Raw genomic sequence first — 18,376 nt, forward strand, 5'->3', positions numbered from 1 at the left:
CTTCAAAATCCATCTCCATAGAAAATGGTACAAGTTGCCCTCCATCACAATACGAGGAAGCTCGTGCTACATGTGGACGTTGTGCTACTTTGGTGATTTCCTTGTTGTATGATGAAGAACAAGGAAGCTCCTCCTCCATCCGACGTGGTTGTTCCTAGAATACCACATTATGGCTCACTATGATCTTTTCATGAGGGTTATAGAGCTGATATCCCTTTGACTCCATGCTATAACCCGAGAAGATACAATTCTAGCTTTTGGCATTCAATTTGGTCCTTTGTTTGGAACATGTGCATAACATTCCCCTTAGAAAGCGACGAGCGAGATCTGGAGGAGAGCACACTCATGCTGAGTGCCCATACCTCCACCAGTTGTACCACCACAACCACCTCCACCAAAGATTACCCCAATCAATCAGGTTTTGGTTGAAGAACCACTAGAGGAAAGTGAATATCCTCGCGAAGGAAAACTTAACAAATGACTAGTACGAGCAGCCGTAGGATATAGTGCCAATCTTTTTCAAAGGGACAACTAGACAGCAATTAGCAAAGAAGTTTTGAGTCTACTATCGAGCCAGAGCTCTCATACCATGCAAGAGGACAACATGCGGTGTATACAAGAGAACACTCACAAGAAGTAGGATCTTTCATAGCACAAAACTTTAAAACTCTAATTCCACAATAACTATAGATAGAGAGGAATATTGTGTTACTAAAGTGATACAATAGATGGTTAAGCCCCACACCCGCGTGCTTCTATGAAGGGAGCTTCGATGGCTAATTTGAACTGCTAAGACGGAGGTTGTATGCTAGTAGAAGCTAGGGAGTAAACTCACAGTGCTGACTGATAAACTGTGGAGAAGGGGCTGACGTGGGGCGGCCATGACATGACTGCGTAGGCCCATCATGGTCATAGTCAGTGCCACCGTCCACCGTGTAGACTCAGCCCATAGAGATGAACTAGATAATGCTACGCAGTTTTCCACCTCCCACGGCCATCGGGGCTCATCTTGGGCCCCATTCAAGCCCCACAATGTCAGGGCAAGGTGTTCAAGAGTAAAGTCTACCTACTCCATGTGTGGACCATTTGAGATAACGATCCAGTGTAGCATACTATTTGGCAATGTGCCAAATCCAATCCAAGTGTCCTCCTAGGCCACCTTCCCGTGTGAATACAAGGATGCTGGGCGCTGCTCATTCATGGCTACTCATAATGAGGGCAATGCAAACATGAGCTAGCCGATGCCTGGACAATACAATATGACAACTTCCTCTCTCCTCCAAATCATCAACAGCCATAGGTGCTTAAAGCTTAGATGGAGCAAGTTTCTTCTTCCCATTTCAGCAAGGATTTTCTCTTTAAACAGGGTTCTGGTGTTACTTGAGTTGTCCAAGAAATATTCTACAGTAAAATTTTAGTTTTCTATTGTATTCAGCCTTGAGCCAGAAGGCTTTGTAAATATAACTTTGGCTTTAACTCAACAATATAATACAGCATAGAAGTTCAGGTATGTGTCTCTTGTCACGTGTTGTGTTGTTCTTTACATTTCTGTTAAACATTTGCAACCAAGACAGATAGACCTACACATCCAGGATTAGATGCAGCAGACCAGCCCGTGGCCATCTCTGAGACCACCTGCGAGCCTATATCTGGATCAAGTTTGACTCCAAGGCTCTACAAACCCCATCACATTACGCTTCTTTTGATCAATGGATGCACAGGTTCTCACCCAAAACCCAAAACTGAACCATTGCAAAGGTGGGATTCTCGGTTACAGTCTACTTCTCCTGCCTACTCAAGGAATACCATGAGATTCTCCCTAAGATTGTCCATCACTTCTTAAGACATAAGCAGAAGACCGTAGCATCCATTTTAGTGCCCAGCTGGGAATCACTCCCTCAAACCTTCCCCCCAGGGACTTCCACCAGCAGATCACTATCCCTCGTCTGGGTGGCTCCATCTTCATCCACCGCACCGCATTCATGTGGCACACCTCTCTCCCGATAAAGTACAGTTGTGCAAATAAGGTGAGTTTTAGATCGTTGAAGATCATTCATGACCACTGTTATTTGTTTCAGAGTCCCTCTCGAAACATGTTTTGCAGGAAATGATCCATGGACACCCAAAAAAAAAAAAAGTCTTAATGGACAAGCATTTTATTGAAGATTCAAAGTGACAGAATAAATTTGCAGCTCTTCTCACCATAACGCATGAAGAAAACAAGGATACCATCAAAAGTGGTAGTAAATCAAAATCAGGCCCACTTGAAAGCTCACATTCGTTTGATGTGAGGTGCATGGGAGCTTTTTAGTGGGTTTTCCAACCCTGCCATGGACTTGCCATCATAGTTGGCATACTGTACTCGTACTATGCCTCCATGGCGTGGGAAACATAGTTATTCATTTGTAGTAAATCAAAATCAGGCCCACTTGAAAGCTCACATTCGTTTGATGTGAGGTGCATGGGAGCTTTTTAGTGGGTTTTCCAACCCTGCCATGGACTTGCCATCATAGTTGGCATACTGTACTCGTACTATGCCTCCATGGCGTGGGAAACATAGTTATTCATTTGCAGGAGCTGGACAAAGCCCACGTAGTGATAAAAAGAAGACAGCTTGTCCTTCTGGTTCACATTTCATATGTTAAAAGACAATGGAACTGGAATTTAATTTTCAAGACCAAACAACATTGAGAGTCTAAAATTTAAGGCTTTCCATACCAGAGCATGCCACAGACAGCTATTCAGCTACGTTTACCTTATCATCAATAAAAGATGGGTCCATCATAGCTTCCAGCATGCGTCGAAGAATAACCCCGACATAAATACACTTCTGTCGAAAATTATATTCTTTAACCTAGCATGAAAAGAGCCAGAAAATTAGGACCTTAGCAGTGTTATTTTGCAAAACAAATCCACATGAGCTGAAGGAACTTGATCTTACAGGAACATGTGCTAAGAAAACATTTTGTAGAATGTCCCGTGCCTCGTCAACCTGCAAAGGAACCCAAACCCTTAGCAACGTCCTATAACAGCGCACATCACCAGCATAGTTTCTGTTAAATGTCGGGAATGCCCACACCTTTGTTTTTGTCTGCTTGACCCACGCCTTTTGCATGACCTTGACCTGAACACAGATAAACATAAGTCAATGGAATTGAAAAAAGGACATTCAATGCAGACATAGTATCAAGGTTTTCTAGACCTACAGCATGATCTCATCAAATCAATCGACTATTAGCATGTTCTCCAACCAATCTAAAGGTGAGAAAGAAAGATGGAGTGTTCAAAACCTTGGAGATCCCGTGCACCAAAAAAAAAAAAAAAAAAAAAAAAAGATTACTGTGCTACTTACTTGCCTCTTCAAGCATCAAGCTAGGACAACAGAAGACAGGTAGTGACCTGTAAACACCCTTAGTTCTGGTCCCCGGGCATGAGACATAACTTATTTACTAAGGTACAATGAAGCCTATCTATACCGAAAGCCCTCTCTGCAAGAGCGTTGACAATAAATTTGGCCAACCCACTTCACAATGGAAGGCCAAGATTTGATAACCTATGTGGATTGAATATAGCACTTAACTTCTACATCAAGTAAAAACTAGTATGCATCAGTACCTTGGTACCAAGATACTCCAGGGCCTGGTTCTCAGTGTATATCCCTAGAGACGAGCATTCCTGTGATGGAGAGCACAAAGCACAAACCGCAATAAATTACTGAGCAGAGAAATATGGAAAAGGGGTTTGCCTACATTAAGAAAAACCCGTACCTGTAGGGATGGGGCAAGTATGCCTGCATATCTTGGATCTCGGCCCACAAGTTGCACAATCTCTTGATCACTTTCCATACCCATTGCTTTAAACACCACTATGATAGGAACCTACAAAAGAATACCCACTTCAGGTCATGTCGAGACTTTATGTATACCAAAGCATACTGATAAAATTAATTTTAATGAAAATCGTCTTTATGCTCTTCTTCATTCATACATCATCTGCAAAGGTGTTGAGGCGAACATAAATCCTCTCGTGCTTCACCAAGAAGTTAGTCTTGCTTTTCCTTTCATGGGTGCTGCTAGTCACAGATGCTGCCACACTAACCACCAAATCCAGATAAGATGCACAACAAGTAGTGCCCAAACAAGCTGCTCACAAGCATAGATGCCATGCCGTTTCATGAGACGCCGTTCAAAAACGTTTCATACATTCATGAATCGTTGTGTACCTTGGAAGGGAAAGGGAGCGGTTTTTTTTTTTTTTTTGTGCGTGTGTGTGTAGGGGGGGGGGAGGTGGGTGTGTGTAAAAGTCTTTGAGGAATCCCATAAATGGCCCAAACACATTCTAAATTCCCTGTAAATGTATGGAATATGCAAAATTTTCCTATCTTTGCCATTCCCATCATGAAAATCGAACATTTTGCAATGTGAAACCTGATTCCAGATTTTTTTTTATTCCCATTGAAGATTTGACGAAAGTTAGTTATACATAGAGAGCAAACTCACAACACAATGCATCTAAGGCGAGGACATCACTTGTAGCACTTTCTGAGGACACCACATGTGCAAAAGGAGAAGCAATATACATGTTTGTATGGGGCATCTTGCTATTTGATAGGGACCCAAAAAAAAAATCAAAAAATTGCAGCTGAAAAAATGGGTATGCAACATTTTTTATACGTTTCGTAAGTTTATTAAAGGTATGAAACGCATTCGGAGAAACTATGCAGGTCACAAGAGAAAATAATCACCACCCACTACAAATAGACACTAACCACATTTTCAAAATGTTGATGACATTGACAAAGGCTTACCAGCCATTACTGTCAGTATCAATAATTATGCGATTCTTAGATAGCTGCTCTTGAATTAAGATGACCTGCATAACAAATAATTCAGGCAACACAACAAGCCTCTCATAATCCACCATACAAGGACACATAGATATAGTAGAACACCTTCTCAGTCCCTTTGACAACAAAATATCCTCCAGGATCCAAAGGACACTCTCCTACAAAACCAAAGCTCTCTCAATTCAGTGGAATCCTCAATAGGAATTTCACGAAACTCTGCTTTTCACCTAAATTTGTAGGTACTGCTTCCAACATAAAAATCCGATTCATAAGCCCCAACCCACTTAAGATTAAGGATAATATTATGCTTATATTTTGATAGATAAATTGGTACCTATCAATGGAATTTAGAAACTAGCTATAGTTAAGCCCCTGTCTGCTCAAGATGAGGTTAACAATCAACAGCTTAGAGCTGAATGTATTCTCTCCTAACAAACAACAGCAAAATCATAGACTAAAGGCTTAGCTGACATGCCATGGCTAAAGTTGCTCTTTTTCTAAATATAAACTATTGGCACAAATTATACCCAATCCTGCAAGCTGGGCTTCTGTTTTCCCCGCAAGCACACAACGACAGGACCGCAACATTATGGGCATCCTTCCAATCACCAGACCTCCCTGCATTTTCACAGGATGGATTTCAGCAAAGCTTCAGCTGATGACAGGACAAACATCAAGATTAACATGCAACAGAACTTAGATATTACCTGCCCTTCTTTGCCTTTCCGTGAGACAATCTCTCTCCCTCTTGTATATTCCACATCTACACTTATAGGTGCTGCATATCTGTAAGGGATCCATCATATTAGTAATGCATGCAATACATAATCAGTTCAATATAACATGAACTTGCTCTCTAACATTATGTACATCTGCTATAAACATTGCTAACATGAGATATCTCACATTTACATGGCAATCATGTTTCTGAATAGGTCTATTTGTTTTGTTCTTTCACTTACACCTCATAAGAGCCTTGGATATTGATTCATATAAGGGCACCGTTAAACTGTAGCTTCACTATAGCTGAAGACTTCCAGACACTAACCAGATCCTAACATTATCAACTCTGATCTCCTGAAAAACTGTCCAAAAACATATGTGCCTATCTTCCACCTTTGACCAAGTTCTTGTGGGGATAGCTTAAATCCTGCTCGGCTATAATATACTAACGATGCAGATTAGAAAACGTTGTATCCTTCTAACAATTTATCTTCTTGCATTTAATTTTTATTAAAAGCCAATCTGTTATTGTTTACTTACAAATTAAAATGTGCAATAACATACCATGCCCTCTGTCTGGCTAATTGCAAGGCCTATCTTTCTAAGTGTGCAAGTGCTGTTGTCTACTGTATTGCTTCTTGAAATAAAGACTTCAAGGAAGAAGCTGGCAAGAATGATGACGAAAAATGGAGTTACATAGTGTTAACAGGGGTTAAGGGGATCTGCTAACCCACAATGGCTAGAGTTAGTGCTTAGCCAAGAAGAAGCTGGCAAGAATGACAATGCAAAATTGAGGGTATTACATCCCTACCTCGGCTAGGACTAGTGTTAATCAGGGTTAAGGGGATGTCCTAACCCACAGTTAGGGTTAGGCCTTAGCCATGCGTAGGGGCTAATAGGACCTGCCCAAGAGGCTAAGGGCTAGCAAAGATGATGTCTGGATTGGCCTAGAGTCAATAAAAAGCCAACTAAACGCTCATAAAGGCTAAAATCTTAATAATAAAAGAGTGGGCCAGTAATAGCCTCGTTATTACTAAATAAGTGAGTCTAGAGTCACTTATGATTTTTATGAGGAATCCTCACGGTGCAGGTGTCTACCAAGGCCAAAGACCTCAAGCCCAAGGATAATTGCAAGCGGGCAGGAGGTCTATTGGCATGCAATGCCAGGGCATGTTGCCAAGGCCTTGCCAACTCCCGGATCTAGACCTCAAGCTCAGGGGTGGTTCGGGAAGGGAGCGTATGGATGGGAGGAGTCGCCAGACACAATCTATCACGGCCACTATGGATCTCGAATTTGATGCAGGTTATCATAACCCTATTGGGTTTTCCATGTATGTGATCCTAATATTGGTATTAGAGCCAAACCTATTCAGCTGAATGCTTTGGAGGCACCGTTGCTATTGCGGAGAAAGTGTTTTTCTTGCCATTTGCTTTTGAGCCTTTGTCAATAGATCACCTCCAAAAGCATCCACAACGGCTGAATCTATGCGAGCATAGATTCTCATCAAAGGGAGGGGATTGTCATGCGGGGAACATCTGGGGCACTATTTTTTCTCAAGAAAAAGCAGTTTTATTCGTGATTTCCTTGGGTTGGACACGCGTCGCACGGGGCTATATGACGTTTGTCCATGCTGTACAAGCATCTGCATGGTGTTCGTACTATGGATTTCCAAGCGTATGGCTGTACAGGTGCCACACGCGTGCTGATGTAAGATCGTCTGTTCAAACAAGTTTTGGGCCAGGTTTGAACTGATTTGTACAGCTTTCAACCCAGTGCTTTTGCGTTGTGATGCGGAATCTACTCACAATACTACCGCAGATTTGATTTGAGTATGGGTGCCAATTCTTGACAAGAGAAAAGCTATGCCGTGGAGCTTTTGGAGAAAATGCAAATGCTATGTTGTTATGCCCTTCTTGGGCCTTGCCTAGATGCTCCAGGCTGAGTTTGCAGCCAAGGATAGCAAGGCACATGAGGGCACAAAAAAGTGTACCAAAGTGGTGGTCATACATCTAGTTGTACAACAGCGCATCCGGCCACATACTGGCCGTACAAAGATGGCTACATGAATCTGGTAGTACATGGCACCTGTGACCGAAGCATCAAAATATGGGTTGCTAATATGCAAAAACGCAACGTGCGCCCAAAAAAAAATGGCATGGCATTGATGACATGGCGGCGATGGTGACGTGGCACTTACACGTAGCACGATAGTAGCACAAGTTCCCCTTATAGGCTTGAAATGATGCGACTAGCTTTTGGAAAGCAAAAGATTAAAAGCTTTTTAGATACTAGAATTCTTATTATTAAAAAGACGCTTTTTGGACTATAAGTGAGTTTTAAAGCGCTTTTCTCAAGTGCTTTTGAGCAAGAACTATAAATTCAGCTATTCTCTCATTGTTAGGACATGTAAAAAGACAAGAGAGCTCTCTAGCTCTAAGAACTTGTACTCAAAACTCCTCCAAGGAGTTTTATCTAATAAAACTAGGAGGGAAGGGGGGGTGGGAGGGGGCGCTATTTCCACCCCTAGTGGGGTGTCTTCTCTCTCTACTCTCTCTCTCTTTTGATTTTCTCAAGGTTTTACACATGAAAATTGTTGTTTTCTTGAAGATAAGCTAAGTACCCGTGCCACAGCCCTTAACGAAGGCTTGTTTCAACACCAGGCTGATCATACAAGGTTTTGACCATATAGTGTTGATTGTACGCGTAGGCCAACAAATGGTATAGTACCAATGGGCTGGATATGTCAGCAAGGTTTTGGGTACATATGGATGATGCAAAAGGTCGAGGGAATGAGAGATAGGTGTGGCTGCTATTTTTTGCGCACAAGAAAGTGCAGTGGATAATATGCTCGGGCCGCCCTTTTGGGTGGAAAGTTGCTATTTTTGTGACAGTTGGGATGTTTATGGCTCTACATGCTTTTTTGGGCTACTACACCCTTTTTGGCTCTATTTTTTGAGAGTTTTTGGTCGACCAAAGTGTGTGGGTTTGTTGGCCAGCCAAAAAGCTATCAGGCACCCTTTTGTAGTACCTATTTGTCACTTTGAGCATGCTTCTTATCAACCATTGTGGGTTGGCAGCCCATCTCTCGCGCCAAGACTAGATTTTGCTTCACTATTCTGCTTGGATTCTTGCATAAGTCTGAGGATTTTGAGAGCTTGGTTGATCATCCTCCTCAAGGAAAATCAATGCTTTAAAGCCACGAGGCAACCACTCGAAGACCGGAAGCAGGTTTTAGATAGCTTGTAGCGTCATGCTTTTTGAGCCACACATTGACAATGTTTATGGAATCGATGTTGAGCAACGACTTGCACTTAGTAAAGCCACTTGGATGGCTTGGACTCTATCCTCCACTTGCTATTTTGCATGAGAATGATCAAGAAAGAGTGGTTCCAAAACCCATGGAATTGGGCACTGATGACGTTAGTGGGAATGTCGTATATAGTCTTGTGGGTTGACTACCATGAGTATATAACATGCACGTTCTTAAAAGGTGAATTTGGGCATGTTCCTAGATTCATCTAGGTATATATATATATTAAATGTTAGTCGAAACATATTTGGATTCTAGACCAAATTTAAGGACTTTAAAACAAAAGTTTCAAAATAAACTTCTACCTGCTTTGCTTGATGATTGACTTCTTATTGTAAACAATAACTAGACTTACATAAACAATAAATGCTAATCAAAACATATCTACACCTCATTCAACAAATTTAAAAAACAAAAGTTAGAAGAATTCCAAACTTTCCGCTCATAAGCCACTTGCAGGCTAAGCGAGCAGTCAGGAAAGGCGCACATTGTGCGATGATATACATCCAGACAGCCCAGACGGTGGCGAGTGCTTCTGAGAAGTACTCGGCTCTCCATGAAAAGTTCCAGAAGATTTTTCTTGGAGACAATCTCCCTCCCCATCTCCCTCCGTCCAGACCAGAGGACCACAAGATTGACCTCCTCCCAGGCTCGGAACCCCCGAGCAAGTTTCCGTATCGCCTTTCCAAGGCAATGGAATCGGAGTTGGACCGCCAACTCCAAGAATTGTTGCAATCTGGTTTCATCCGCCCCAACGTGTCGCCATTTGCAACACCGATCTTATTTGTCAAGAAGAAAGATGGGTATTCCCATTTGTGTGTCGATTATCGTGCACTCAACAAGCTCACTATCAAGAGTAGATTCCCGATGCCTCAAATTGATTATATTCTCAAGAGGCTGAATGGAGCAAAGGTGTTCTCGAAACTTGATTTGAAGAGTGGGTACCACCAGGTGAGGATTGTGGAGGGGGACATCGACAAGACAACCTTCCATACGGAACCGGTCAACTATGAATTTGTTGTCATGCCATTTGGCTTGACGAACACTCCATCTACATTTAATCGCCGCATGATGATGCGTGTTTTCCGAGATTTGATTGAAAAGTGTGTGTTCATATTTCTAGACGACTTACTGGTATTTTCAGCTACGGTTGAGCAGCATGACATTGATGTAGAGAAAGTCCTTAAGTTGCTGGAAAGCAATGAGCTCTACATCAATGAAAAGAAGTCAGAATTTTATCTGTTCCAAGTGCATTACTTGGGATACATAATTAGTGCCGAAGGCATTCGACTTGATCCGGCTAAAGTGGCCGAGATTGTCAATTGGGAAATACCTCAGACAGCCTATGACATCAGATCCTTTGTGGGTATATGCCAGGCATACTCCACCCACATAGACAAGTTTTCTGATCTCTCGGCAAATCTCACCGATCAGCTACAGGGTGTGAAGACAAGAAGGCAAAAGATTCGAATGACTCCACGAGCGTTGGAGGCATTCAAGAACCTCAAGCTAGCTTTATCAGAAGCGCCTTGTTTAGCACTTGCCTCGTGGGACGAGCCATTTCAGGTGATCACTGATGCGAGTAACATCGCAATTGGAGGTGTGTTACAACAGAATGGTCATCTAGTAGATTACATGTCTCGTAAGTTACTCCCCGCAACGTAAAATTACTCAGTCTACGATCGTGAACTCCTAGCAGTTATACAGGCCTTGAAACATTGGAAACATTTTCTTTATGGCCGTGACTTTGAGATTCGCACTGACTATCAAGCATTACGCTGGATTCAAACAATGCCAAGTGCACAGTGGAGTGATCGACAACATCGCTGGAGTTAGATCTCTCATATCAATTCGGTGGTCTGATTGAGTACCTTCCAGGAAAGGCCAATCCAGTGGCCGATGCTTTGAGCAAGAAGGGACAAGTGACTTCGATTCAGACCACTAGACTCGATCTTGTTGGTACAGGACTAGATGACATGAAGCACACGTACGCGGATTCCGAGGAATTCGGTACACAGTGGGAACAAGCATTGGATGCCACAGCACCATGCCACTTTCTGATACGCAATGGTTGGCTTTTCTACAAAGGCCGACTATGTGTCATGAAGTCATTCAGGGGACAGCTCTTCTCCATGATGTGGGAACAAGCATTGGATGCCACAGGACCATGCCACTTTCTGATACGCAATGGTTGGCTTTTCTACAAAGGCCGACTATGTGTCATGAAGTCATTCAGGGGGCAGCTCTTCTCCATGATGCCCATGACGCCATTACTGGTGGTCATAAAGGCATGAATTCGACTCTGGAGAAACTGAAACGGCAATATTATTGGCCAAAGATGAGGCGAGGTGTTTACATATGTACAACACTGTGATATTTGTCAAAAGGTGAAAGCTCCTCGTGGAAAGAAGATAGGATTGTTACAGCCCTTGCCAATTCATGAGAGTCCTTTCCAAGATATTTCAATGGACTTTGTCACTAATCTGCCTCCCAGTCCGAGTAAGCGTAATACGCAGTGCTTAACTATTGTTGATAGATTTAGCAAATTTGTTATGCTTATTCCTTGCAAGGCCAAGGTGACCTCCGAGCATGTTGCCCAGTTGTTCATTCGGCATTGATACCCAATTGGCGGGATTCCTAGGACCATAGTGTCAGACCGAGATGCCAAGTTTACCAGTCATTTTTGGAAGGCATTGTTTGATAACTTTGATACTAAATTGAATTTTTCCAGTGCATTCCACCCACAAACGGACGACCAGACAGAGATATACAACCAGTTGGCCTTTGATGTACTAAAGTGTTATGTCCACGATCAACAAGGTAAGTGGAAATCTTATTTGCCTTTAGTTCAAGTTGTTTTAAATGATTCTTTTTCTTTAGCTATTGGCAGGACTCCAGCATTTGGAAGACCTTTCCAATCATTGTTGACCAAGACCTCGTCTTCAATACCTGAAGCGAACAGAGTGACAGAGTTTTACCAAGAGATTTTAGAGTCAATAAAAGACAGATTGGCTAAAGCGCAAGAGACCTAGACTCGACAGGAGAATAAAGATCGAAGGGATATGAAGTTTTCGGCAGGGATTGGGTTTATCTTCGGATTATGAAATAAAGGTTGAAACAGGTGGGCAAGCGATGCCCAAAGTTGTCTGTCAGGAGCGTCGAGCCTTTTCCCATCATGAAGAAGATTAATGAGGTGTCTATGCAATTAAAGCTACCTCCGAGTTGGACTATGCACGATGTGTTTCACGTCAATTGGTTAAAGCCATATGCAAGTCCAATCTCTTCAAAAGTCAAAGACGAAGCGGAACCAGATATTAGTGATGAAGCAGAAGTTATGGTTCCAGAACAGATCCTTTTGCACCATTTCAAGTATGGCTCAGGCCAGGCTCAGGCCAAAGACAAAGACAATTCCTCACGAAGTTTCAGGACCGAGGGACCCATGAAGCGGTATGGCTTGACAAAGAGTTTCTCGAAGATTGTGCGTTAATTCCATCGCGAAAAGTGTGCTGATTTCTGAGCATTGAAGTTACCGATCTTCTCCGAAGCTTCCACATGTTACACTCCCAAACTCAGAAGCCTCTACTCCAGTCTCAAAACACATGGTCCTCATCTTCGACAACCAAAGTTTTTTTTCCCTCGTCTTCTCTCATGATCCCTTTTTGGTCTAAGAGGGGGTGTGTGAGAATATACCCAAAAGGGTATTTTACCCAACCCAAAAAGGGTTATTGTTATTATTACTTTACCTTTTTTCTGCTGGCCGACCAGCACCCTCCCTTCCTATTTATAGGAAGTGCATCTTCATTCACCGGCATCACGACAAGTACCTCCTCTGCTGGTCGCCTACATCAGGGCTGGTCATCAGTGTTTTTCTTCTCCGGCTGTTGCTATTGGTACAGGCTGCCTACGACAGGTGGAACCTACTCCCTGCTGTGCTACTGCTGCTGGATTGGTCGCCTACATCAGGGCTGATCATCAGCGTTTTTCTTCTCCGCCTACTGCTGTTGGTACAGGCCGCCTACAACAGGTGGAACCTACTCTCTGCTGCTGCTGGATTGGTCGCCTACGTCAGGGCTGATCATCAGCGTTTTCCTCTTCGATTACTGCTACTGTTAGAGGCCGCATACTTCTGCATTTCACTTCAGCAGTCATCAGGACATCAGCAGTTACATCTGTGCTTACATTAGTACTGACATCTCAGCTCACATCAGCTTTACATCAGGCATATATCGGCGCTTACATCAGGCTTACTTCGGGACTGCTATCTGCGTTTTTTTATATATATATATATATATATCACCATTACATGCTGTGTGATTTGCTCTGAACTCTCATATATTTGGTCCTTTGGTCTCTTTTGTCCTCACACGAAGTGGACATGCTTGGATGTGTTGGTAGACATCTCGCCCCATTTTGGCCAATAGAATGACCTCTCTTACTTCTCCAAGGTATTGTTGATACCTCTATGACCTCCGACAAGAGAGTCATGGGCATCGTGGAGAAGGATTTGGCGCTTTTCTTTGAGTACAGAAAGACGGTTCTTGAAAAACAACCAACCATCTTGTATACTATTGTGGTCTAGTTCTGAACTGAGGGCCAACTCATACTGAGTCCCAAATTCTTCCAAATCTGAATATTGTGCCTTCATGTTGTCCAACTCTTTGCCTTGGATTTCCAGCACAGTGGACTCTTGCAATGTTTGGATTGTGCCTTTTCGACTAAGAGCATCGGCAACGGGGTTGTTTTTACCAAGGACATATTCAATCATTCCCCCAAATTGTTGGAACAATTGACTCCATCTAGACTGCCTATCACACCATTGGGCACTGGGCATGGTCCACTCACCTACCATCTTGCTGTAAAACAGCTCCAATGGCTAGGTTACAGGCATCGATAATCACCTCGAAAGGGTCATCCCATGCTGCCAACTTCAAAAACGGTGACTCCGAGGCAACTTTCTTCATTGCCTGGAATGCCTCTAAAGCCTTGCCCATGACGGACACTTTCTGGCGACTAGTCTTCATGCCCTTGAGCAAGTCAGTGAGAGATGTTGCAAGGTCAGAAAACTTGTCCATGCGCATGTTGTAGGCTTGACAAAGACCCACAGATGAGTAGATTTTCTAGCTATTTTGGGAATATCCCAACTGAGAATGGCATGTACCTTTTCAAGATCGAGGCTAATACCTAATGAACTAATGATGTATCCCAGGTAATGGATTTCCAGTTCTCCAAACTCACTCTTATTGGCATTGATAAACAACTCATTGTCTTGCAAGAGTTGCAAAACTTGTGCCACATCTCACTCATGCTACTCTGCAGCCCCTTAGAAGATAAGGATGTCCTCTAGAAAGATGAAGATGCATTTGCCAATGAGATCCCGAAAAACCCGAGACATCATCTTGTTGAACATCACTAGTGCATTGGTGAGTCCAAAGGGCATCACCACAAATTCATAGTGGCCACGCTCGGGCTTGAAGGTGGTTTTTGGAATGTCGGCCTCAAAGATTCGAACCCGATGGTAGCTACTCTTAAGATCTATCTTAGAGAAAAATTTTGTACCATTGAGTCGTTCTAGGATGTACTCTATTGTGGGCATGGGGAATATATTCTTAATTGTCAACTTATTTAGCACCTTGTGATCTGTGCACACATAAGCATGCGGACTTATCCTCCTCTTGGACAAACAGGATGGGAGCAGTAAATGGAGACGAGGAAGGTCCAATAAATCTAGACCGGAGTAGCTCGGATAACTCTTGTTCCAGCCCACTCTCCAATGCCTTAGAAAGGCAGTAGGGGAACTTGCTCGGAGGCTCTGAACCAAGAACCAACTCTATGCGATGGTCCTCAGGTCTACTGGGTGAGAGGTCATGTCGCAACATAATGCTGTTGTATTGAGACAAAGACCAACCATCCTCTGCTCCACTGCACGTGCAGTTCATTGTCCTCTTTGACATGGGCAGTTCTAAAGATGCCATCTTTCCTCAGTTGGCAAAACAAATGAGATGTACCTTGGTTCCTTATCATCTAGATGTCGACGGGTTTACACCTGGTCTACATACATATCTCTCAGAAAGCTGAGCAGTCTGAGTTTCAGGTTCATAAGGCATCATTTCAGCGGGATTTCATTGTCTCCCCTCTTTTAGGGTGTGACATGATCCTCCGGATCCAGTGGTTTAGACAGTATGCACCCATTCTTGATTGGAGGCGGGACACTTTCACTATCGTTGAAGGTTTTCTTGAGCCCATCATGATTCGCGAGGATCGGAGCATTCTTGAAATACCACTCATTTCCCACATTCAGGCCCAACGAGCCATACGAAGAGAAGTAGAGTGTGTGTTGTCTTATGTCCACTCTCAGCCTAATGCAGGTCGGACAACTATCCCCTTGCAGTGCAATAGGCACGAATGAGAGCCTTCTTCTGTCTCACTGAGCCTCACCCTCTTGCTTATTATCGAATACCACTGGTGGCACTAAATTCAAAGCAGGCAATAGCTAAACGGCATTAGAGGTGGATGGAGGAGCAGTGGATGAGGATGCTCCGGTCGTTTCTATGGAAGTGGATGCCTTGGCAGACTTTTCAGCCTGAAACTTAGTGCAATCTTTCTTCCTGTGTCCCACAGTGTGGTAGAAGAAACAACAATTCTCTATCTTGTACCGTGTCTGTTCATCCGGCTGGAGGTAACCTCCACTAATGCCCTCCTTAACTTTTTCCTCAAGAGTCTTCTTGGGCGTAGAATCTTTCTTATTGCCCAATTGAACCTAGAATTTTTCTTTTGGTCCTTTTGGCCTTTGTTGTTCTGAGCCCCCTTACCCTAGGTAGATGACTGTTGCTGGAGCTTAGGATTAGACTGTACCTCCTTGGGCTTACCTCCGTTCAGCATCAGTTACTGATTCTGAGCGAGGGTCAATACCCATGCATAGGTTTGAGGCTCAAAATTCCTAACTGGTTACCTAATGTTTGTGTCCAAACCTCTAATGAATTGCTTTAGCCTATCTTCTTCCAATATGCCCAACTGTTGGGCCATGGTAATGACCTTGTTGGAATATGTCAAAACAAGGAAACCACCCTGAGTGAGTTTGTAAAATTCATCCTCAAGATTGGTCATATACTGTGGTGGAAGAAAACGAGCCATGAGGTCAACCACAAAAGTAGCCCAATCAAAGGCCTATGAGGGGATCTGTGTGAAGTTGTGACAAATGCCTCCACCAAGTAACAGCTTTCCTCGTGAGTTGGGGTGCTACCACATGGACTCTGTGTTGTGGAACTGTAATTTTGGATAATGGAAAATGTGCTTCAAATTGATGAATGAACTGAGTAACAACAACAGCATGATCACACTTACCATCATACTTACTAAAGTTTGGAGAGGTTCGTATAACAATATTGGGTGGCAGGGGCGGTGGACGACGAGGTATTTGGAGCCATCTTCGGGAGGGATGCCAAAATCTGTGCCACATATGCTGATGCTGGATTTGCATAGCCTCCCAGTTGAGTCTTTGTTGAAACTCTCGATCGCCAGCTTCTCGTGGCGCTGGTCTTCCTCATACTTACATATGGCTTCCTTATCCCTTTGTTCCTCCACACGTCTCTATTCTGCTTTATCTTTTTCTTCTTCAACTTTTCTTGTTGCTTCTTCACGTCTTTCGTCGTCTTTTCTTCTTTGTTTCTCCAGACCAAAGAACATTTGTGATAGATGTGAGAGGCCTTCTTTGAGCTTCTTGTTTTTTGCGGCAAGCTGCATCTTCAATGAATTTATTTGCTCTATCATTATTCTCAGGAGCTCTTTTGTGCTTGGCAGAAGCGTACTTTCTTTTGGTGTGTTGCGTTGGACGCTTTGTGTCTTCTGTCACAAACAAGTGCGTGGTTATACAGAATTTAGTACTGAAATCACAAGATTATCACCCTTTGATCACTGCCATATCCCACATACATCGCCATAAAATTTGTTTATACAATGTGGAAGTACTGAAAAGAAATGATAATGCAATAGGGACCATGTATTGCCTTAAGGGAGTAAGAATTTTACAAGTACATAAAACAAGTGGCTTGGCCCAGTGATACACCACCATTTCTTCCAAAATAATTGAACATAAAAACTATACTTGCCCACAAGTAGCCCAGCTACAAGCTAGCAATATGGTGCCCACATAGCCACAAGGGACGGGGGATGAAACCGGCCTCTGGTAGAAACCAAAGTGCGGTGGACTAGCAGTCACCCTTCCACTTGTAGTCTAGATATGAAAACAAAATAGATTGGAGCTAGAGTGCCCAAATCTGAAAACAAAGCGACACCTGTTGGCCCCAAAGCTGGACGCCCCTTGCGGTATTTCTTTATTCAATTTCAAAAGTATGTAAGGCTGAGTACAACAAAATCAACCAAGAGAGTACACCTGTATGTCCAATCTGACAGCCCACAATACCTCTTAGCACAAAGGATTCACACACAGATCTGTGTCTCAAAGCAACACTCTGTGCCTCCCTCTGATCAGCCAAGACCATTTAGCAGGGCAGCCATGAGCATAAATCTGGCATATCTCATGCACATGATTAATGTTCTAGTTTTCCCGTTCACACCTAAGGATGTCCACACATCATTATCTCTGTCCGGGCACCCCACATGTGAATCTTTTGATATTTTAACTCAGCAACCACCATGCCTACACTTGTACTGTTCCATTTTCACAGGGCCATGACATACCCCCCTCTTGAAAAATGGCAAGCGTCCTCGATTGCGTTCTGGTGATACAGCAAAATATCCAAAGTGAAATATACAATATGGCAAGATCAGCGTCCCAATCTCTCTAAGCCATGCACATGTATCAACATTCACTGCAAACCAATGGCATAGTAATAGTCCAAGTTGTATACCACTGTGAACCTTACATAACCACAACATCCCATGTGACTAGTACACATATATCATAGAAGTCCCATAAACAAATGTACTGTCAGCCTCAGTACCTTCGGGTGAGATAAAAACTGCACCAAGCGACCTCTAGATGTCATCTGAGCCTGACTGTATCAAGGGAGTGGAGGTGCTACCCCCCTCTTGAGCATCAGGTAATGCTCCAGACCCATGCTCTGCTGAACCTGAATGAGCCACAACAAGAGTCGGCTCTAACTCAAAGGCATCGAGATAAAGCTGCAAAACCTGAGGTGAATCTGTTAAGTCACCTTATCCATCGGTGAATAGTTCTTGAACTTCACAAGATAGCGACGGGAAACTTTACCTCGTACCTTTCTTTCCTTATGTGCCAGTATCTGCTCTGGAATCAGAATCTCATTAAGTTCCTCAACTTCCGGCTGAGCCTCATCTGATACATCCTCAGGCACATCCCCACGGAAAGGTCCAAGGAGACTCATGTGAGAAGCATTGTGAATCCTCGTGATCTGGTAGCTTCAAGCGATAGGCTACCTCCAGTGATCTGGTAGCTTCAAGCGATAGGCTACCTCACCAATCTTTTTCAATACCGCATGCTCAACTTAGGGAATAAGCG

The 18,376-nt window shown here is 43.3% G+C and overlaps 1 protein-coding gene across 1 annotated transcript in view; it reads right to left on the reverse strand.

The window, feature by feature from the left end:
* The window catches only part of NRPC2 (nuclear RNA polymerase C2), a 161,063-nt gene that overhangs the window by 127,938 nt on the left and 14,749 nt on the right, over positions 1 to 18,376 (reverse strand). Inside the window, exons 4-13 of the mRNA XM_086781473.1 lie at positions 5,554 to 5,632; positions 5,374 to 5,464; positions 4,952 to 5,004; positions 4,808 to 4,872; positions 3,988 to 4,093; positions 3,768 to 3,878; positions 3,616 to 3,675; positions 3,080 to 3,124; positions 2,942 to 2,992; positions 2,756 to 2,854 (exon numbers count right to left, since the gene is read on the reverse strand). Of these exons, the coding sequence (XP_086637599.1) occupies positions 2,756 to 2,854; positions 2,942 to 2,992; positions 3,080 to 3,124; positions 3,616 to 3,675; positions 3,768 to 3,878; positions 3,988 to 4,093; positions 4,808 to 4,872; positions 4,952 to 5,004; positions 5,374 to 5,464; positions 5,554 to 5,632 (760 nt within the window). The remainder of the gene's footprint in view (positions 1 to 2,755; positions 2,855 to 2,941; positions 2,993 to 3,079; positions 3,125 to 3,615; positions 3,676 to 3,767; positions 3,879 to 3,987; positions 4,094 to 4,807; positions 4,873 to 4,951; positions 5,005 to 5,373; positions 5,465 to 5,553; positions 5,633 to 18,376) is intronic.

The sequence above is a fragment of the Cibotium barometz genome, chromosome 43 (assembly GCF_041138505.1).
Source record: "Cibotium barometz isolate CiBa-2024 chromosome 43, ASM4113850v1, whole genome shotgun sequence".
Taxonomy (NCBI): domain Eukaryota; kingdom Viridiplantae; phylum Streptophyta; class Polypodiopsida; order Cyatheales; family Cibotiaceae; genus Cibotium; species Cibotium barometz.